Source organism: Ochlerotatus camptorhynchus, unplaced genomic scaffold (assembly GCF_037179485.1).
Source record: "Ochlerotatus camptorhynchus isolate MF236.1 unplaced genomic scaffold, CSIRO-AGI_Acam_v1.1 ptg000192l, whole genome shotgun sequence".
Lineage (NCBI taxonomy): Eukaryota > Metazoa > Arthropoda > Insecta > Diptera > Culicidae > Ochlerotatus > Ochlerotatus camptorhynchus.
The window spans coordinates 3,526,844-3,549,312 of record NW_027040682.1 but is presented as its reverse complement, the minus strand read 5'-3'; the positions used below and the strand labels follow the sequence as shown (position 1 = coordinate 3,549,312).

General features: G+C 41.7%; 1 protein-coding gene across 1 annotated transcript; it reads right to left on the bottom strand.

Moving 5' to 3' along the window:
- Window positions 1-582: 582 nt before the first annotated feature.
- On the bottom strand, window positions 583-20,574 carry LOC135702361 (uncharacterized). Its single transcript, XM_065223381.1, has 3 exons — window positions 20,198-20,574; window positions 19,783-20,120; window positions 583-723 (listed from the first exon to the last, which is right to left on the bottom strand). The coding sequence occupies exons 1-3, from the start codon at window positions 20,511-20,513 to the stop codon at window positions 583-585; spliced, it is 795 nt and encodes a 264-aa protein (XP_065079453.1). The 5' UTR covers window positions 20,514-20,574.
- Window positions 20,575-22,469: the final 1,895 nt, after the last annotated feature.

Here is a 22,469-nt window from a genome sequence, read left to right as displayed (position 1 = left end):
CGGTATCTATGCGTCAACGGATTCCGACTCGTCTGGAATGTCTTGAAGTACAGACATGCACATTTTCAACTGCGTATTCTTGGACACAATTTCTCGAACAAAAACAATCATGTTACTTCTCTTTCATCGGATGATCCTACCGAAGTTCAAGCATGACCTGAAGAGAAGATGTTACCATGAACGCTGAGGTTGTCAAGATCTAAAATGATGTTAAGTTCATTTGAATTTGATGATATTTTTCATTAAAACACATTACATTCAACTTACAGTTTTGCATTGAGTATTAGTCATTTCCGCCATCAATAACACGGTGTAACTTACACCTTCACGTTCTCGATAATCAAAGCGCGTGACAGTGCACTTGGTTCACGGTTTGACCAGTTATTCTGGAAGCTAACCGTAGAGAAGCTGTTTTTGTTTGAAACTAAAACAACATATTACCGTAGGTATTGGAACGATGCTACAAATTCAAAAGCAAGCTTCGACGAGTAGAAACCGTTTCCCTCGGACTGGCAAAACCTACATAAGTTGTATTTTTCTCGATGCTGTCTTAGCTGTTCGTTCCTTTCTAAAGAATATCGTTCAGGTTGTGTGGAAGTACGCCATATTCTGATTTAATTTCACTAGTTCGTCGATGTCCAGTTCGACAATATCCACCTGCAAATCCTTCTGATTGTCAGGAACAGAATTGACGGCCAAGGTAGAATTGTAGCTGTCCCCTTTCTTGTTGTAGAAACCGATCAGAGCCAAGGCTTTCACGAAGCATTGGTCCCCGGTAACCCGCGCTCGAAGCAGGACATCTTAGTGAACCCGTCAATTCGACATATGCCAAGAAGGTAAGATTACCACTTTCACTGTTATTGCAAATTTATTTGTTAAAATCAAGACTCTTGAAAGTAATCCATCATACTTATTATCTGCAATTCTTGCTTTTTGATTAGGATATCTTCCGGTGACACAAACTAACTACATCCGATCTACAACTCGCAGCAAAATGTAAACAAAAATACTGGTTTGCTGTCTCACTCGCTGCTTTCGTTCGTTCGGTGATTGCTTCGATCACGAGAAGATGCGAGTAGATGCGAGTGATGAAAGTAGATTACACAGATAAAAAAACAGATGATGTGCGGTAAATAGATAAATAAAATATGAGAGAAATATGTGATGGAAAGAAGATAATCTAGATGTGTCGCACCCCTCGACAAAAAAGGGGTCAGATTTTAGTCAGCTCTTTGAATCACGTTCCACATATGTTATGTGAACGTCGGCTAGCTGAGCCTAATGGGGTGCTTAGGGGCTGTTCATTAACTACGTAGACAGTTTTTTTTAGGGATTCTTGACCGTGAATAATTAACACTCCCCCCTCCCACACACACACACTGAACTGTCTACGTAGTTTATAAACAATGGTGTTTTTTTGCTAGCAGCTAGGTCATTAGCGCTAATGAAATAATAGCATAAGTGTAAACACCCCATAAGATAGGTGCGTGCGCACATACCCCACCTGAAATAGTACCCTAGGGACAAAGGCTTGCGGCGAGTAGCGTAAAAATCCCACACACTGGACTTGCATTAGCAAATCCTCATTGCTTTTAAGCAATTACTAGAGTAACGCTCGAGTAGCCCTATGGCTTTTTGAATGTTTCCTTTTACAAAAAAAAACATACGCTTTCCTATCTTGAAGAGTTCATCATAGCACTGAGTAACTTAACTTTTTTCGAAACTTACTAAAATTTGTATGGAAAAAAAGAAAGTGAGTCACCTTTACTCAGTCTCTTTGTTACTTTCGACGGGTGCGTATATGACCTCAGATTGAAAGTCGGTAAACAGTATGTAAACCCTTCTTAAATTTTACTTGGAAATGTCTATTTCTTGATCTTTACTGCAATTTATTGCTACACGCAAACCAAAAATCTATTACAATGAATGTTAGTTCCGTTTCCTATCATCCTCTGTTCATGAACATCGCAACGCTTTCGACTATACCAGTATGCTTGTAGAAAAACGCACACACTTGCCTCGAATCTCTCCAGCAGAAAAAGCATACGAAGTCGAGCATGCGAGAAAATGAGCGCTTCATGTTTGCTTTTAGGCTATCCATATTCAGAAGCATGGAGAGAGCAGTGGAGAAAGCACAGGTCTGATAATCGCAACGTTCGTGGTTCGAGTCCAATCGCGGCAATCTGTTTTCTTTTTTTTTCGACATAACTAATTTCACTCACTAATACACTTTACATTTTTCGGTCTCAAATTTTCTTGCATTGGACCGCTGCTAGGTATATCGCATCCTCGGTTCATGCGGTCTCCACTAACATCCTCTGATGATGAATCACACATAATTGTAAGCGAATCTTACATCCCCGGTTGGGTGTACTTGGGATAATACTTCAATGATAAATTTTACATACGCCTACTAAACACTATTCCATCAAGATTAAATGATTATGTCCAGAATCCGAGCATTATTATGGATATAATAAAATTGTACTATATTCAAGTTCCACTGTACACTGTTCCCACAGAGCTCTATTGTTGCAGCAATGCTCCATCATCCCAGGATCATAACACTATGCAAGGTTCACACCATTTTTTTTTTTTTGCACTGTGGGTTGGAGAAACTTGCAACCCCCTTTTTCATTGCATTCGAAGCATTAAACCCATCAAAACGGTCAGCGATGCACACGCTCTCTCCACATTTTAATATGAGCGTATCCCTCCAATTTCATGGGACAATCCCATCCCAACCCAAACAATCACAATTTCACACAAAAACATAAATGCTGTTCGTATATATACGCACGCACATAGTCCCAGGCTCACATGCAATAATTTCCAGTATAATTTTGTTTCAAAACGAAAATTTTAATAAAACACCTCTCACCCCCGTCCGATCCGCACTTCTCAGTGATTCCGTATGATGTGCAGTGGGTACCAACCGGCAAACCGTAATTCGCTGCATTCGGATTGAACGACTATTTAAAATTATTTGTTAATTCATTTCATTTTCGCAGCAATGAATATTTAATCAATCACATTGTGACCCATCAGCTTCCAACGAATGACGACGTTAAAATAAAACTCAAACCCGTCACCTCCACCCCTAGCCTTACCCTCCTGTTGAATCACTCTTGAATTATTGGTATCTCTTCTTCTGAATGATCCTTGAAAACTATCGGCCACAATAGGCAGGTAGGGATTGTTTGGATTTTGGAGTAGGTATGACAATGCTTCAAGGCGACGGGGATGGCCACCAGGCGGATATGTCTTTAATCAAGAGAGCACTAATTAATTAATTGTGCCAATTGATCGACTTCCGCAGGACGCGGGGATGAGAGATGGACCAATCAATCCTGTTATTACTGTCACATGCAGCTGCATATCGATAGAGACACTTGAAACCGTAATTAAACATGATTGATTTAAACCGATAACGTCAAGTGCGACAGAGAAGTGTAGTCGTCATTGATCGGGGGGAAAAAAGGCACTCAGTTGCGGTTTGAATGTGGGAATTTATATTTAATTTCAATGTTTCCTCCATGGTTTTTTGTTGGTAGGCATAGGTTTCGAAGTGAGACGATTTAAAAATGGCATTTATAAATCTAGCAAGTTCGTTTAAATTAAATACTGTGTTGCAAACTGTAGGACACCCTTCACCTTGAATAGTGGATAGGACACAAAGCTAAAAAAATAGTTTCAGACTCGACCTTTTCCAATTTTCATGATGCTTTGCTAAAAGCAATCATTCAATTTAGGGGCGATTAATTAAGTACTTCACACACAATATAAGAACATGTATTCACCCCCTCTCTCCTTTCAAACTATACAGAACAACTTCGTCGAAGACCGCAAATCGAATCGACTTCTGTGCAAAAAGTTATTATATTTTTACTGTCGCCCTGATGCTCGGCGCATACCTATAAGCTTATATGCACCCCAGTAGGCATGCGCGGAACACATGGTCATAAATAAAAATATTTAACTTTTTCGTGCCAAAGTCAAATCGATGTGGGGTCTTCAACGAAGTTGTTCTGTATAGTAACCCAAGTAACAATTCAAGCTGAACAATAAGAACAGAAGCTGATTTATTGGTTGATTTATGGTGTACAAAACTGATTAACACCAAGCTGAATATATTTAGTTGATTAGTATCTCAGGTAACAGTTTGATGCTTAACAAGTGTTGTTTAATCGATTTTAATTCAGCCTTAGTTTGAATAATTGTTGTACATAGACCACGTTAACCTTTGTTCAGCTTTAAACATCTAAGTCTGGTGATTTTAATCAGTCGAAGGTTTAACAGTTATAGAAATTATAAGCTTTTTAAGGCATTAAATAACATTCAGAGTGTTTTTTATGTTACTTCATACGCGAAGTTAACGATTTTCAGAGTTGGTTGGAAATGCTAACATGAAGCTTTAGTGTGATGATTTATTAGCTAGAGAATGATCTTTAGAAGAGGGTAGGTGGATAGTTCCGTTAGAGTACGGCAGTATGAAAATTGAATAGAAGTTGAAAATGAGCGAAGGGCCATTAAAGCGACAGTTTTTCAAGATAAACGCACATTTTTGCCTAGCCCGTACGATGTACGCGGGGACTTGAAGTATGTCTCAAGTCCCCGCGTACATCGTACGGGCTAGGCAAAAATGAAGGCTAGGCTAGGCGTATGAAGTAACATAAAAAACACTTTGAATGTAACAACTCAAGGCGGGAGTAGCCGTCAACAATGCTGATGATGGTACAGCACGCAACAACCACCCTACTGCTTTCTCTCTGAGATGATCACGTTGGTCATGACGAGAGGAGCAACACAATAGTTGGGTAAAGAAGAACTGCATTATAACACACCATCGACTGGAAATGCTCTCGCAACGTGGGGCTTTAGGTAGTGATGAAAACGTCGCTAGAACTATTCCACAGCCGCAGTCAGTTTATGAGCAACAAGAGGGACGCACATTTTTGCCTGTGGACTTGGAGACATACTTCAAGTCCCCGCGTACATCGTACGGGCTAGGCAAAAATGTGCGTCTATCTTGTAAACTGTCGCTTTAATGGCCCTTCGCTCATTTTCAACTTCTATTCAATTTTCATACTGCCGTACTCTAACGGAACTATCCACCTACCCTCTTCTAAAGATCATTCTCTAGCTAATAAATCATCACACTAAAGCTTCATGTTAGCATTTCCATTAAATAACAGTCTTTTCCAACCCTTGTCCAGCCTTCTAGATTTATTTAGAAAAAACAATAATGGAAAACTGCTTCATATCTTATATATTTTTATGGGACTACAACAAGGTGCTGACTATTTGGATTTACATATTTATATTGTTATTATTAGTCTAAAAATTACCTTTCGAGATTCGAACCGACAGTCGCTGATTCATAGGCATCAATGTACGATCATTAAGTTGAATAACGTCAAATTTAAGTTGAAGAACGGCAACTGGAAGAGTTTTATACAGCAATGCAGAATTGTAAACAACAACTGGTGACAGTAAAACATTCCTCTCATTTTCACGTGTAGTTAACACAATGTGGACCCAAGTGTGCGATTTATTTCGATGGTCATGTGGAAGCTATTTTAGTGCCATAATTGAGTTATATTTTTGGAATGCTGTAAGTGCATCATAGCAGTCAAAACACAGAAATACATATGTTAATACGTCGGAAACGTCGTCACAACCCACTTCTACCTGTAGCTATACCTAAAAAGCTCCTCTACTTTGTCTCTACTGTTGCCGCTGTTTGGGATTAAAAAGGTTGGCAGTGAATTTAGCAGAACTAAGATGCCGGAAATGCAACGAGTGACACTAACTGCATTTAACAAATCAGACTATAAACATATCTCTAGTGCATTGCTGATTTGTGGAGTTGTTTTAAGCTAAAATAAGGCTTGTTCAATCTTTTTGACGTAGAACTACGTCTTTGTCGACTATACTGGGGTGCAAATCAAAAAATATGTGTGGTGAAGGAGTGTTAGGTATTGAACGCTTGTAACTTTGTCATTTATAGATGAAATTTAAATCCAAATACGTCAATCGATAAGATATTACATTACGAATATTTTTCCAATTTTCTGTAATTAAACTATTGAAAATGTACAAATGATAATTTTATCACTGTTTTCATGAAAAACGCCTTTTTCCCAAACCCAGTCATCATAAACGAATACCACTTGGTTGCACATCATTCTGCTTGAACCTGGAAAGATATAAATCAGCGCTGCTCTCCTGCCTCTGCTCTACGCATTCTCTGCTTGTACGTCAAGCAGTTGAGTTCGGTCTTTGCTCGCTTTGTCGAGTTGTTCAATAAATCTATAGTTTGTTACAAACGTTTGCAGATATACTGCACGTCGCGTCGTCAGTAGTGTCGGTCGCATCGCGTGATGGGAAGACAGCGCTCTCGGAGCCGACTTCGTGAACAAGCGGAGAAGAAGAACAGTGGTGAGGGTAGCTCGGTACCTACCTCAAATAGGTACGCTACTCTGCCCACCGATGTTGGAAATACCAACCCAGTCCCGGTGAAGCGGACGAAAAAGAGGAAGAAGAACCAAGGTCAGTCCGATGGTACGAGCGGACGCGACGATGTTACCGCGACGAACGCCAGCGACATCGGTGATTTCGGCGACGCCGTCGAAACCGAGAATTCTGCCGGTCCGAGTGCGGCGAAAATCAAGCTTCCTCCACTGGTGGTGAAGGTAGTGCCACTCAAGACGCTCATTGGCGATTTCGCATCGCTGGGCATCGCAGCTGAGTACAAGATCAGCAGGATCGGCACTAAGGTGATGCTCCGGACGAAAGCGGAATACGAAATCGCAGTCAAATTCCTGAAGGATTCCAATGCGGAATACTTCACGCACGACATCCCCGGTGAAAAGCCCTTCAAGGTAGTCATCAGGGGTCTACCGGATGTTGATCCCAAGGCGATCAAAGAAGAACTCAAGGACCGGTACAAGCTGGCCCCAATCGCTGTCTTTCGGATGACGAGGCGAGACGAAAACGTGAAGACGTACCCGGATTGTCTTTTCCTGGTGCACTTCCAGAAGGGAACGGTGACGCTGAATGCGCTGCAGGCTATCCGCTCAATCTACTCCATAATCGTACGATGGGAGCCATACCGTGGAGGCCATCGCGATGTGACCCAGTGCCAACGATGTCTGAACTTTGGACACGGCACTCGCAACTGCAACATCAAGCCACGCTGTAGCAACTGCGCTCAAGAACACGCCACTTCCAACTGCCCTGCGGATGGAGCCGTGGCGTTAAAATGCGCCAACTGTGGTGGTGCTCATCAAGGTTCCGACAGACAGTGCTCCAAACGCGAGGACTTCAAACGCATCCGAAAACAGGCGGCAACTAACAACCAACCAGGACGCAAGAAGGACAAAGTCCCGGCATTTCGGACGGAGGATTTCCCGCCCCTTCGTGCTCCTCAGCAAAGGCAAGTGAATTCGCGGGTGCATTCCGCTCAAGCAACTTCCGGTGATTCTGCTGGCCAAAGCTCTCCATCCCCCCCTGGATTCTGGAGACAACCAACAGCGCAAAACAACAACCCCGATCTGTTCTCAGCGGATGAACTGATGGAAATCTTCGTCAACATGTCCGGTGCTCTTCGTAAGTGCCGCAATAAGCCCGAACAGATCCAAGTGCTCGGTAAGTTCATCATCCAGTATGGCGTCTAAACCGCTAAGTATCGTCACCTGGAATGCTTGCTCTGTAAGAGCAAAAGAGATTGAGCTTGCCGACTTCCTCCGCAAGCACAGCATCGACGTGGGCCTTCTAACCGAGACCCATCTAAAGTCCGGTGACAGCTTCTGGTTGCCTGACCACAACATTATCCGGCTTGATCGCACCAGCTCCAGGGGGGGTGGTGTTGCGGTCGTCGTCAAGAAAGGAATAAAATACCACACTCTGTCCCATATCCGCACCACTATCATCGAGGCCCTTGGTGTGGAGGTGGAGTCGTCGACTGGATACGTCCAGTTCATCGCCGTCTACTGCCCTCGACAGTGTGCCGCCAGCAGTGGACTAGCGGCTAAATTCAAGAAGGACCTGTCCACCATCACCCGTACCGGTTCCCGCTTCGTAGTTGGAGGAGATCTGAATGCTCGCCATGAGGCCTGGCGGAACTACCAGCAGAACCAGAACGGTCGTCTCCTGTTCGACCACTCACAGCATGGGCTGTACTCCGTTTGGTTTTCGGATGAGCCAACATTTATCTCACCGGCGGGCAACCCATCGACACTAGACCTGTTCCTGACAAATATCGGCTTGTCCAAGCCGGTAGCCTTGAACGAACTCAGTTCCGACCACCAACCGGTGGTGTCTGAGCTGGGCTGCAACGTGGCTCCTGCTTCAAGCCTGCGCAAGGACTATCATCGCGTAAACTGGGCCCAGTTTGGACGCGTGGTAGACAAGCACATCATCGACAACCTGCCGCTTGACACCGTGGAGGACATCGACCGAGCGTTGGAGGGACTCCACCAAGCCATAACCGTGGCTGACGAGACGTGCGTCCGACGAGTTCCTGTGAGGGGTAAGTTTATTGCTATTGATTCCCACACCCAACTCTTAATTCGCCTGAGAAATGTTCGTAGACGCCAGTTTCAGAGGACTGGAGATCAAGCGATGAAACGTGAAATGGCCGATCTGAACAAGGAGATTGCTTCCAGAATGATCTCACTCCGGAACGAAAGCTTCGGGCGGCTTGTCCAGAATCTGGACGACCGCTCCAGACCATTCTGGAAAGTTGCCAAGGTCTTAAAGACGCACCCTAAACCCATTCCGCCACTAAAATATGAAAATGATGACGATCGGCTCATAATCACCCCTCAGGAGAAAGCAAATGCGATTGGTGAGCATATTGCCAAATCGCACTTGCTTGGCTCCAACATCCAAAGTCCGCTCGAAGTTCAGGTTGAGCAATGCGTACTCAACTTTGATTCCTCCCCTTGTGCCATCCCTCCGGAGGATAGAATCACAGTGGAACAGATTTGCTCAGCGCTGAAATGCACCAAAAACATGAAGGCCCCCGGGTTTGACGGAATATTCAACCTAGTGTTGAAAAATCTCAGCATGAAGGTTCACTCCCTGCTGGCTGCTGTCTTCAACAGATGCTTGGAACTGCACTACTTTCCAAGCATCTGGAAGACAGCGAAAATCATACCTATCCGCAAACCCGGGAAGGACCCAACGCTAGCTTCAAGCTACAGACCAATCAGCCTCCTTTCAGCGCTGAGCAAATTGTTCGAGAAACTCATTCTCAATCGTTTGCTCAAGTTTGTCGAGGAAAATAACATTCTCCTTCCGGAACAGTTTGGGTTCAGAAAGGGGCACTCCACCAATCACCAGCTAGTGCGGGTGATGAATAACATCCGAAGTAACAAAGCTGTATCCAAGTCCACAGCCATGGCCTTGTTAGACGTTGAGAAAGCGTTTGATAATGTCTGGCACAATGGGCTTGTATACAAGCTCTGTAACTTCAACTTTCCATTACATCTGGTTAAAATCACCCGTAGCTACCTCCAGCAAAGGTCGTTTAAGGTATCGTTGAATGGTTGTCTTTCAGACACGTTTTCCATCCCTGCAGGAGTCCCGCAAGGCAGTCTGCTGGGCCCCTTGCTCTACAGCATTTACACTTCCGACATTCCTCCCCTTGGAGACGGTTGCGTGTTTTTCCTGTTCGCAGATGATACCGCAATAGCCGTCAAAGGAAGGATGGCTCGCGAAATAACGAACAAACTTCAACGATGCCTTAACGCCTTTGCTGATTATGCCACCACGTGGAAAATCAAAATCAATGCTTCCAAAACACAAACAATCATGTTCCTCCATCGACAATCACCCAAACTAAAACCGGCTCCCTCTTGTACTGTAATCATGGATGGCACAAGGGTTGAGTGGTCCGCCGAAGTAACCTATCTCGGGATGTTGTTTGACGAAAAGCTTCTATTCCGCTCGCATGTGGAGAAAACCGTAGTCAAGTGTTCCGCCTTGGTTAGGTGTCTGTATCCGCTGATTTGCCGCAGATCCCGCCTCTCAAGGGTGAACAAACTGGCCGTCTACAAAAAAAATCGTAGCACCTGCGATCCTCTACGCAGCTCCGGTGGGGGAATCATGTGCACAGACTCACAGGAACAAAATTCAGGTAGCTCAGAATAGAGTGCTGAGGATGGTTCTTGATCGTCCTTTCGACACTAGAATAACAAATTTACATGAAGAGGCAGGCATTGCCAAAATAGATTCCAAAATTAACGAAATTAAGACTAAATTTACACAAAAATGTAATTTATCAGAACATGCTTTGATAAGCAATTTGTATATAGTAGGTTAGGTGTACATAGTACTTGTAGGTTAGTTGTAGTTGTAAATAGTAGTTATAAGTAGTCTCCTTTTTCCAATTCAAATCAAACCAATCCCACCAAGGTGGTCATACTTTAAAATAGGCCTGATAGGACTAGGAACTGTAAATAATAATTAAAATCTCAAATGTACCAAAGTTGAAAAGACGCATCTGTGTCACTTAACAAATTCATACATGTAAACCACACAATCACAATAAATAAAGATCATTTAAATGGCTCAAAAAAATGCTTTTGCTCATTGTCGTCTCGGACGGCGTGGCACTTGGTCCTGCAGCAAGCAGGACCAAGTCAGTGGCTAAAGGTGGATCACGGCGCCCCCACAATGAGGAATGAGAAAATGCAATGTTTGTAAACCCCCCCCCCCCCCCCTCAACAATAATCCGAAAAAGACAGGGACTTTGACGATCACTTTTTTTCCGGGAAATACATTTTAAACAAACCACAATTATTAGTAAAAACAGAAGTTTTTCCCGGGAATACACCAAAACTTTCAAATTTGAGAAAAAAAATTGCTTGAAAGACATATTCGATTATATTATGTTGGTGAATTACACACCACTGACTGTAAAAGTAGTAGTAGTAAAATAGTGTTTATTTCTGTTGATTCTGGTGTATACATTGATTTTACATTTCAATTGATTAGCCTATCTGGCTCTTCATCTTTGTTTATTGGATATTCTAATTTAGTATTTGCGTATTTCATCTAGTTAACAGAATGCCCCTTGGGGTGCGTTTTGTTTTCATTTTCATTTTCATTTTCATTTTGCAGCGTTTGGTGGTGCAATGGGAGCGCAAGTCAATACAAAGCCGAGGATAAAGGACGGGTAATGGCTGAATAGTCTATGCGGACCACTTGAACGCCATGGGAAAAGGAAGGGATTGAAGAGGCCGGTTATTGGGGGGTTTTGAGGAAATGACACATAGTGATGCTAAATGTAAAGAAACCGAAAATCCATCTCCCACTGATTCATCCTTTCACATATATACCAAATTGATATCTTAAAGCAATAATCAAAATAAACAGACAATACATGAAAAGGCTGGTTGTCAGTTGCTTTAAAGGCTAGTTGCCTCCCTAAGCGACCCTCCGCATCCTAACTCTTCTGTTAATCCACTGAATGCTACTAGGCTGTCTAAATTTTCTTATTTAAGTTCGTTTGATTAAGTACCTGCACTTGTGAATGTAATCTAAAATTTAACGTGTTTCAAGTTGTTTTTGACTTTGACCTATATTTTATATATATTAGTTCGTCCCAGGTGACACCTTCAAGTGACTAAAATGCTTCACTTTGAAGTAAGTTTCCTAGCTGATTTTAAATTACATAGGGTTTATGCTTCTGGTATATATGGGCACTACGCTCCACTATGTCGCACCACAAAAATACGTATGGTTATGTCACAATAGAAGCACGCCACAGTGGAAATCCCGACCATCGTTCAAACACTTATCCCAAATCAAAATGAAGCACGTATAAGATTAGTTGCAATACCATGAACAAAAATGGTGTTTAACATTGTTCCCTGAGTAATACCTCAATGAAAACAGCAACGAAAGCTTGTCACGCAAGTAGAAGGAGCACTGTTGGGCACTTTCTGAAATATTTCAATAGTATAATTCCCTTGCAAACCCCAATAAATCTATCTGCGTAAAAATTAATAAAATAAGAGTGATTTGCGGCAAAACCCGCCAGTATCGAACCCAACGTCAGTGCCTATACGTAAGCGTACTACAACGCGGCTTTCAAATAAAGGAGTAACAAGTGTGATACTATCACTTCAGGCTAGAACTTTGGTTCTCTTATGCAATGGTTCATCAGAGAGGGGAAGCTCAGTAATCCTCATCGCATGCTCATGCCGCTATTCTGTCACGGCATGAGCCAAAGATGCCGGACCTAAACCAACCGTCTCCAACGCTCCACTATGAAGCATAAGATTAGGCCCGCCCATCAACGTCCAGGTTAAAAAACTAGCCAAGGGGAGGGAATACCCCTTGGGGGTGCGTTTTGCTTTAATTGAAAAATTTGATAACCTACCTTACTACGAGTCTAACTTAACTAACGAACCAGATCACGTATGATCTGAAGATCTTATCTCAGACAGGTGTCTCTGAACCTTTCGAAGGAGACCGTTCGTCGCTCTTCGAGAGGCTGAAGGCCAGCCAGGCGGTGAACCTCAGAATTTCGGGTCCGTGGAGGACTGTTTAGGATCATCCTAAGGATCTTGTTCTGGAGTTTTTTTTTCCTTTGTTTTGTTTTTTTCCGTCGGTCTTGTTTTCCGTGCTGAGCACCAATGCTACCGACGTGCCAGGAAAGCAGCTCCACACCTGGACCCTATCTATCGATCCATCAACTCATGAACCGGGGACCAACGGCTTTACTTCCCATCCGAAGAAAGGCGTGATCAGAGATGTTATGCCTCAGAACATCCCGGCGGCGCCGACTGGGATTGAATCCAGGCCTGCTGGGGTGAGAGGTAATCACGCTTACCACTACACCACCGGCGCCGTTACCTTGTTCAATCTTTAGATCAGCTTACTTATTGAGGTTGAATTATGAGGATACAATCTACTATATATTCAGCCTGCTGTTAATCAGCTTTGTACACCTTAAATCAACCAATAATCAGCTTCTGTTATTATTGTTCAGCTTGAATTGTTACTTGGGTAGTGCATAAAACAAGTAGTATTCCCATAATTCAACCTCATTACGTTAGCTGAACTAAAGATTGAAGGAGACTGATTTAAGCCTAATACCCCGATCACATTACAGCCTATATCACGTAATATAGGCTGTCTTGCAATGAGCACTCATACTTAGGATTTCCAGTGAAAACTAGATGTATGAGTGCTCATTGCAAGACACCGTATATCACGTGATATACGCTGTAATATGAACGGGGTATAACACTACTCCACAAATCAGCAATGCGCTACACATATTTTGACAGCCTGACAGCCAGCCAGAAGAAAAGGAATTGCACAATATTGATCAATGTCGTCAGTGTCACGTGTAGCATTTCTGGCCGTCATTTTAGCTCCTCTAAATTCACTGCCTGCATTTCTAATCCCAAGCAGCGCCAGCAGTAGAGACAAGGAAGAGGAGATTTTTAGGAATAGCTCCAGGTAGTTGTGAACTGCAACGACGTCGGAAGTATTAACATTTGCATTCCTGTGTTTTGAATGCTCACCACTGCACTGAACTTTCAGACCGCATTCCAAAAACCGCACTAAAATAGCATCCAAATGGCCATCAAAATAAATCGCGCACTTGTATCCACATTGTGTTTAATGCACTTGAAATTGAATGTTATACTGCCACCATTTGGTGTTTACAAATCTGCATTGCTGTATCATACTCTTGCGGTTGCTATTATTCAACTTACATTTGACGTGCTTCAAGTCAACGATCATACCATTTGCCACACACATGCTTAAGTGGTCCAGTAGGTATGGTTGACGCCTGTAAATCAGCGGCTGCCTGTTCGAATCCCGAAATACAAAGGTATTTTTTAGATTAATCAGAACAACATAAAAATTTAAATTCAATTAGTCGACCTTCAAGGTAAAGCAGTCCTATATCAAATATAAGATTTAAAGTGGTCTTCCATTACATTTTCGAAATAAAACTAGAAGGCTGAATAAGGGTTGAAAAATACTGTTATTAATCGCCTTAAAACACTTTAAATGTATGATACAGCTTAGCTTCCGGCTGATTAAAATCACCAGATTTAGATGTTTAAAAGCCGAACAAAGGTTAACGGGGGTTTATGTACAACAAGTATCCAAAGTTTGGACAAGCTAAGGCTGAATTAAAATCGCTGAAAGAACACTTGTTAAACATCAAATTGTTACCTGGGAATATAAGACCCAAGTTTCTTAAAGCATGAGCGATTTTTGAGATTTGGACCAACAATTGGACCGTTTCCCACGCCTTTTCCCATACAAATTATAAAGCTCTCCCGCAAACCCCAATCATAACCAAATTCGTTCAAATTTGGCACAGTTGTTGGGGACTTCAATTCGAATCGAAAGATGTAGAGAGTAGAGGGTTGTTAAGTTGACCCACCCTAGTAGACAATCATCCATATAAAGGGTGATACGGTCAAAATTTGGTCAAGGGAAAACGCGTGTAAATCGGTGAAATCGTTTATTTAAAAAATCAAATTAAATTTCTTTTTCAAGTTCAATTAGTATAAAATTCAGGAAAAATATTTAGTTGGGCTTCCGCTTTTCCAAATCCGAATTGCCGGGCCTTACGCTTGACCCCTGCCATCAGATTTTGTACAGCCACCTTGTCCACCTTCTTCGCCGCAGAAAGCCAGTTTGCCTTGAACTGCTGCTCGCCCTTAGCAGTTTTTTGGTCTTCTTTAGGTTCCGCTTGACAATAGCCCAGTATTTCTCAATTGGGCGGAGCTCTGGCGTGTTGGGAGGGTTCTTGTCCTTGGGAACCACCTGCACGTTGTTGGCGACGTACCACTCCATGGCCTTTTTACCGTAATGGCAAGATGCCAAATCCGGCCAAAACAGTACGGAACAACCGTGTTTCTTCAGGAAAGGCAGCAGACGTTTATTCAAACACTCTTTCACGTAAATTTCTTGGTTGACAGTCCCGGAAGCTATGAAAATGCTGCTTTTCAAGCCACAGGTATAGATGGCTTGCCAAACCAGATATTTCTTTGCGAACTTTGACAGTTTCATGTGCTTGAAAACATCTGCTACCTTTCCCCTTCCTTTTGCCGTATAAAACTCCTGTCCCGGAAGCTGCTTGTAGTCGGCTTTGACGTAGGTTTCGTCGTCCATTACCACGCAGTCAAACTTCGTCAGCATCGTCGTGTACAGCCTCCGGGATCGCGCTTTGGCCGTCGTATTTTGTTTATCATCGCGATTTGGAGTCACTACCTTCTTGTAAGTCGATAGTCCGGCTCGTTTTTTGGCTCGATGCACGGTTGTAGACGATACACCCAGCTTATTTGCGGCATCTCGGAGAGAGAGGTTAGGGTTTCGCTTGAAACTACCGGCAACTCTCTTTGTCGTCTCAGCGGCTTCCGGTTTTCGATTTCCCCCCGATCCAGACTTCCTGGCTGTCGACAAACGTTCCCCAAACACTTTAATTACATTTGTAACGAATGATTTGGCAACTTTTAGCGATTTTGCCAACTTTGCGTGCGAGTAGCTCGGATTTTCGCGATGCGTGAGCAAAATTTTGATACGCTGCTCTTCTTGCTTGGACGGCATTTTGACAACTGAAGAGTGAATTCCAAAATCAAAATAGGAGCAACATTCTACACACACACACCTTCAAAATGAGGGGTGTTCAGGTTTTTTAAATGCAAAATTGAAAGAAATACGTCAAGTTGATATTGACCAAATTTTGACCGTATCACCCTTTACGTTAATAAAAACTTGAATGAACCGTGGAAACATTCGACTGATGCAAAATTTACATTTTCACTCTACAGTCCCTAAACCGTTTCAAATTAGCCTCCCAAAAGCTTGTTTGGCTAAAAGCTGACTGTGCACAAACCATTTGAGTTTGTATGGGAATTACTATGTAAAATCCAAACTTTCTGTTCGTTACCTTCCATACTTTTTCTATATTGCCTTGAACGACAGTTCGATAGCTATTTTAATATGAAATTTCTGCTGAACATTGTTTTTTAGTCAAACGACAAATGAAATACACTCTCGATTCTGTTTTGACGCGATTTTGATGTTTGAGATATTGCAAATTGATCACCGGGGTGAAATCGATCATTATGCGTTCTGCTTTTAGTTGTCACGTAGAAAATTGTTGGTTATAGATAATCAAAAGACATCTTGATAGCATTTTAGGACCCCAATTATTGCTTTGACAAGTTTCTCATTACAAAAAGGTGGATTTTACAGCATAAATTTCAATTTTATTTAACTGACGTTTAAAAGCATTCAATATCAAACCATCAAACTGTCATATGGTTGCAACAATTCTCGAGTACTTTTTCAAATGGACGTAAGTGACTTTTGACACGAACTGAGAAAAACGGGTTTGATGTTTCATGCGGTAATGTTTAAATCTCATTTTAAAAATATTGGTTGAATTCCAATACCGTTTCCACATGCGAAACATTATTTTGACGCGCTATAATGCAGCGTAAAAATTTTACACGTTTGTTGCGTGTATCATACTGTTACTGAGAAATAATCTTCATACGCCCTTTTGCTTTCGCAACTATTACTTACGCTCCCTCAGATTCGTCGTTTTGACATTTATGTTGTGTGATACGTCAAGCCAGATAAGACTGTTTATAATTTCTAAAATCAGTTACGTCGTTAGGTTTTAGAAATTTGTGTGGCCTAAAAACATTGAAAACGGTAGACAAAAAGGTGAACAAAGTGGTGAACGCCTAAGCTTTTTCACATTTATATCACTGTGAAGTAACTGAGAAGTGTTGAGGGAATTTATACCTGTAATTGTAATCAGTTCGTTTTTGCTTGCTAATCTGGTTAAAAAGTTGTATATAATTATCTTAAAGAGAAATCGTCCAGCTCAATCCTGTGTAGGGGTAAGCAGTGGGACCATCATCATCATCAACCACTCAAGTGCAATTCAATCCTGGTCGAATTCGCCGGCAAAAATTTCGGTCAACATCCGGTTACTTCGACGACTGTCGGATTATCTTATTCGATGCTGCAATCAATAGTTTGTTATCTAAAAAAGATACAAGGCAACACAGACTGCACTTCCAATTCCTGCTGGACACAATAAAATCTGTCAGCAAACACTCCAATCACAGACAAACAGATGAAATAAAGAACAGAGTAAATCTAGATGAACAGAGTGTAATCGCATATCTTTAGCCGACCAATTATTGTGCATTTCATTCCAAACTGAACAAGAAATATTGCAACAAATAAAAATTGGTCAAATAAAATTTAAACATGTAACAAAATTGCGCATTTCCGTCTAATCTTATTGATTTCTTCGATGCACTTATTCCTTTTGATGCAAGCAATAAGTGTTTAGAAGACACCAAAACGATATGACGGAAACGTGCTTTTTTTGTATTTTTGGGGTAGTCTAGTTTCAAATGCAATCAGCAATAAAACAGTATACATTCAGGTTTCGGAATCAACAGATTGTTGCGTTTAGTAAAATTATGTTGGTACAGTTAATGAGCATTATTTTATTTTCTCAGCATTTTCCTTTGACATATCGCTTTCATTATGACTTATTTTTTCTTAATCTCTTTCTGGCGGATCCATGTCACCTTCGAAATCATCCACTTGATTTGATTTGGGTTTTCGACCACGTTTCGATGGAACAAGAGACTTGAGAAAGGTTTGATAAAATTCCTTGTTTTTAACGAATGGTAGCAATGATTTGAGATCTGCCAATTTGGCGTCTGATCTTCTATAGTGTTAAGTTTGATTTGTTCAAGCTCTACGCCGAAGATGATGTTCAAGTGCTTGAATTCAGCATCCCCCACATCGTGCTTGTAAAGAACAGTTCCAGGACTATTGGTAGAGTAGCGGAAGACCATGATGTCGGTAATCTTAATTGATTCCCCAGTTTCATTCTTTTTAGGAGTGCAATATCGGACCGACAAATCCTTTAAGGCACAGAAATTGCGTTGCTCCATCTCATCTACGTCAAATGGGACAGATCTTCTTATGGCAGAGATGAGCACTACCCAGTCGTGCGGTGTTTCAGTATCGATTGTAGTTTTTTTCTTCGCTTTTTCGATGGCAGAATGCACAGTGTCTACCTCCATATGCGAATGGCCAGTGCGCATAAACTTATGTTCGATTATAAGTTCTCTGCCATCTCTTGCAGCAAGCTCGATATAGTAGGCAAACGTAAACACTACGGTCTTATTGAGGTTCTGACCTACGCAGCGGTCGCTGTAATACGTCACGTGGCGAATAGTAAGAGGCATCTTTTTAAGATCTCTAAGAAGGCAGGAAGCCACTTCCTGAGATCCTCTTTTGGCTTTTCTTTCATCCCACAACATGCAGGTAGCTGTATTTTTGTCGAGATAGGATGAAAAGAAAGTTAAATTGTACGTATACAATTGTCTCGCATAGAAAGCCTGTCCACAGCGAAGGTGCGGTATTGGTAATTGCTTCTGCAAGTCAAAAGATACGGTTCGATATCTTGAATCCTCTTTGGTCTGCTTCCTATCTCTGCGCTTTTCCTTGTATACGCGCTGCGCTGCTTGTTGATGCATCTCGTGAGCAGCTGTCAAGGCGATCTATGTAGGGCTGTCCAGTTCTTCTTTGAAAGCAATCCTGTATTTTTCACACTCCCCACACACATCCACTTTGGGCTTTCTGAATGACAAGTTCTTCTCTTTGAAAATGATCCGATAGGTATCGTAATGTACGGGTATCCACGAATTGTCCCTGCTGCATTTTTCTTGGTACAACTCATACATAACCTTAATGTTGAGATCACCCGACAGATACCGCTTTTCGGAACCCTCACGAGAGTAGTGGCTGGAGTAAGCAGGAAAGCTATCAATATGTTTTTGTATGTATTCGATGTGATCTTGGCTGACTTTTTTATTTGTGGAATTGAATGCCCGCTGATCATCTTCTGCAACGCCATGTCCAGCCATTTTTTTCGCAGCCAGATTTCTCAGCTTCCGATCCGTGATGTCAAACGATGTTATGAACATGACCTTACAAACCTTCACCATACCATTCACCCCTGGAAGCCTGTAGGACCTGGAAAAAGTACTCCTGGAGTTGACAACCTGGAAGAGGAAAACAACACTTATTATGTAATGATAATAGAAGGTACGCGTGAATTGGTTGTGAAAAATGAGGATGAAATAAGGTAGAAAAGTAGTAACTGGCTAGTTTTAATTAACGACATATCATATTGTTTGAATCAGAGAGGTACAGCTACAGACAAACAGACGTAACTCTTTAAATAAATATTCCTTAAAACATATCGTCGTGGAACTCATAAGCGACATCTTGCGAGGTATTCGCGGAAATAAGTTTGCTTGCCAAGTGTCAATCAATGCTGCATACAAGTTTGATAAAATGTATAAAAACGTCAAAGTGATGAACGTTAAATGCGTGTACGATGATTACGGAGAAATAGCTACGTCTGTTTGTCTGTGGTACACTTAATAACTCATATTGAGTAAGTTGGAACTGGTTACACTAGAGTGCCAGAATCAAAATCCATAAAATACTCTTATTAGATACCTGCACACTTAGATTTTTTTGCCGAGATGGGCACCACCGAGCAGCTCGGCATTTTATTTTGCTGGAAATTCAGCAAAAAATATGTTTGTTAGCTGAGATCTCAGCAAAATTCCCGTTTGTTAGCTGAATCTCGGCAAGTTTTTCACTGAAATGCAGCAAAATAAAATGCCGAGCTGCTCGGTGGTGCCCATCTCGGCAAAAAAATCTAAGTGTGTGTGGACGAGCTGTTTTAGTAATAATCATATGGTTAGCAATAAATTGGTTTTGTCCGGACAAGTTGAGATCCAAAATATTTTGAAGCAGTTGTTTTCGGACAGTGTCAGGGTATTTTTCGGCACATTTCATTTTGCAATCGCATCCTTTCTTAACAGAACGTGCGGGGACTACGGTTCCATCAGGCCTAGTGTATGCCATCCCTTTCTGCCTAAGCAGTTTGTTTACCTTCCTCAACGACACTTTTTTCACTTTCGCCTCATGTAGCTCTTTTTCAAAATTATTGTGGGTTGTATTATTTGTTTCATTCTCTTTTTCTTCCAGTCCTGTCCCATTTTGCCCAAGTTCATCTGTAATTTAGAAAAAAATAACAATATTATCACACATTATAATATTCATTCCGAGATTCATTCCATGAAAATCAGACCATGTCCAACGGTAATTTTAGATTTTGGTTTTCCGCTTCGGCGTCTCGGTTGAAAATCATACTCATCGTCTGAATCGGGAAACTCCTCATCATCGGTATGCATGTTGCGGTATTCTTCAAAACATTCGTAAATTGAAAACTCGTTCAGTAGAGTAGGGTCTCCTTCGACATCTTCTTCTTCTTCCACCTCGTAAATGTCATCAACATCACAGGCATTGTTGATGTTATCCGAATGTTTTGCGACGCGCAAGTCCATAGGTCGATAAGATAAATTCAATGAGTTGGGTTTTTGGGATATCGCAAGATCAATAGGCATGTCTGATTCAACACTAATCCTTGGAACTGACAAATCCAGAGGTGTCTCATCAACGCATAGTGCTGACGGTTTTGTGTTTTGACGTGTCGGCAACGGCGTTGATGTTGCAGCTCGCAAGATAGATATTTTGAAGGCCAAGATAAACTAGGTCTATGTTGCAAATAAAAAAAATAAATGTCGATGTAATTACGAACAACCAATAATTGGATAATTATATATATATTTTCAGGAAGTAAATCCAATCGATTTCAAGTAATCCACAGACACTGGGAGGTGTCCCAACTAGTGTTCTATCCAGCGAGTGGAAGGTAATAAAACTTGATTCTGTAGGGATAGTGAAAAATGAGAAACTTTTACCAATTTCAGTGTAGGAATGGACAAATTTGACATTGCTCCATTCAAATTCAAGCTCATTTCTCCCAATGAGGTTTGGGATGAATGGCTGCGCTACAAAAGGCAATTTGAGTACCTTGCGTTGGCAAATGGGGTGACAAACAAAACACGACTCAAGAATATTTTCCTGGCTCGCGCTGGACCAGACGTTCAAGATGTGTTCAGCAGTCTCCCTGGTGCTGATGTGGATAAGCGGCATGATATTGATCTATTGAGAGTGGCCATGACTAAGCTGGACGAATATTTTGTCCCAAAACAACACGAAGCATACCTACCAAAGATTTCTGTTTTGGTCGTTAACCCCGAAGGAAAAAGATGAATCTCTCGATCAGTCCGCATCGTGCTCTCTTGCCGTGCGGATCTATTTGCTTTTTGCTTAAGGAAGTGTTACTACTACCTAAAGCTACAACAAATTTAAACAGCACTTTTCAGTGCTCAACCTGTAAAAATTTTCTACCTTGTTCAACTCCTCTTATTCCTCTTCGATCCTTGTTTGGACCCTACCCGAGGTAATCCTTCTTGGATATCGATTTGGAAAATTCCTCTTCGATTCTTCAGATTCTTATAGTAATCTGCTTGGAATTCGATTTGGATAATCGCATAATCGCACTTTTCAGTGCTCAACCTGTAAAAATTTTCTACTTTGTTCAACTCCTCTTATTCCTCTTCGATCCTTGTTTGGACCCTACCCGAGGTAATCCTTCTTGGATAACGATTTGGAAAATTCCTCTTCGATCCTTCAGATTCTTATAGTAATCTGCTCGGAAGTCGATTTGGATAAAACATTTACTGCCGCCATGGCGCCTAAACGCAAAAGAAAGGGGCAAACTCTTGACCCCCCTTCTGAAGAAATTAATTTGAGTAATCAATTTGATTTGCTCACGGATGATGAGAATGATCCATCATCCAAGAAAAATTCTAGTAAACTTTCCCGGCTTAATGCCAAGAAGGAAAAGATTCCCCCTATTGTGATAACCACTACCGATTTCCATGCCCTTCGCATGGAACTTTTGAATTTCGTGAAAGTTAAGTTTTCACTACAAATTGGACGTCGGGGTGAATGCCGTGTATTGGCTGAAACCTTGGACGGATTTAAATGTCTTCTCAAGTATCTTACTGAGAAGAAGCACAAATTTTTTACTTACGACACCAAAACTGAACGTGTGTTCAAGGTTGTCATGAAAGGACTGCCCAGTGGTGAATCCCTGGATCAGATCAAAGATGAACTGGCAAAATTACTTGGAGTTGTGCCACTCCAAGTAATCAAAATGAAAATGAAATCCCGTCCTGGCGATTCGCGCAACGGGATTTCTAATGATTTTTATTTAGTTCACTTCAAGTCTAGTGAACTAAACAACCTTAAGGCCTTAGAAAAAGCTAGCCTTATGCTCCATGTCCGAGTGAAGTGGGAACACTTCAGGAAGACTGGAGGAAATTTCCAAAACCTCACTCAGTGCCGTAAGTGCCAGGGATGGGGTCACGGAACTAAAAATTGCTACATGCCAGCTAAATGCATGAATTGTGGTGATTCCTCTCACGCAAAGGACGACTGTCCTGTGAAGG

What these genes read in the sequence shown, in the direction of transcription:
- LOC135702361 (XM_065223381.1), bottom strand. Translation starts at nt 20,513, where the DNA reads ATGCCTATTGATCTTGCGATATCCCAAAAACCCAACTCATTGAATTTA. An exon ending in TAAAATTACCGTTGGACATG is followed by an intron (nt 20,121 to 20,197) that starts GTCTGATTTTCA and finishes TCTAAATTACAG; the next exon opens with ATGAACTTGGGCAAAATGGG. An exon ending in ATATGATTATTACTAAAACA is followed by an intron (nt 724 to 19,782) that starts GCTCGTCCACAC and finishes TTCTACAACAAG; the next exon opens with AAAGGGGACAGCTACAATTC.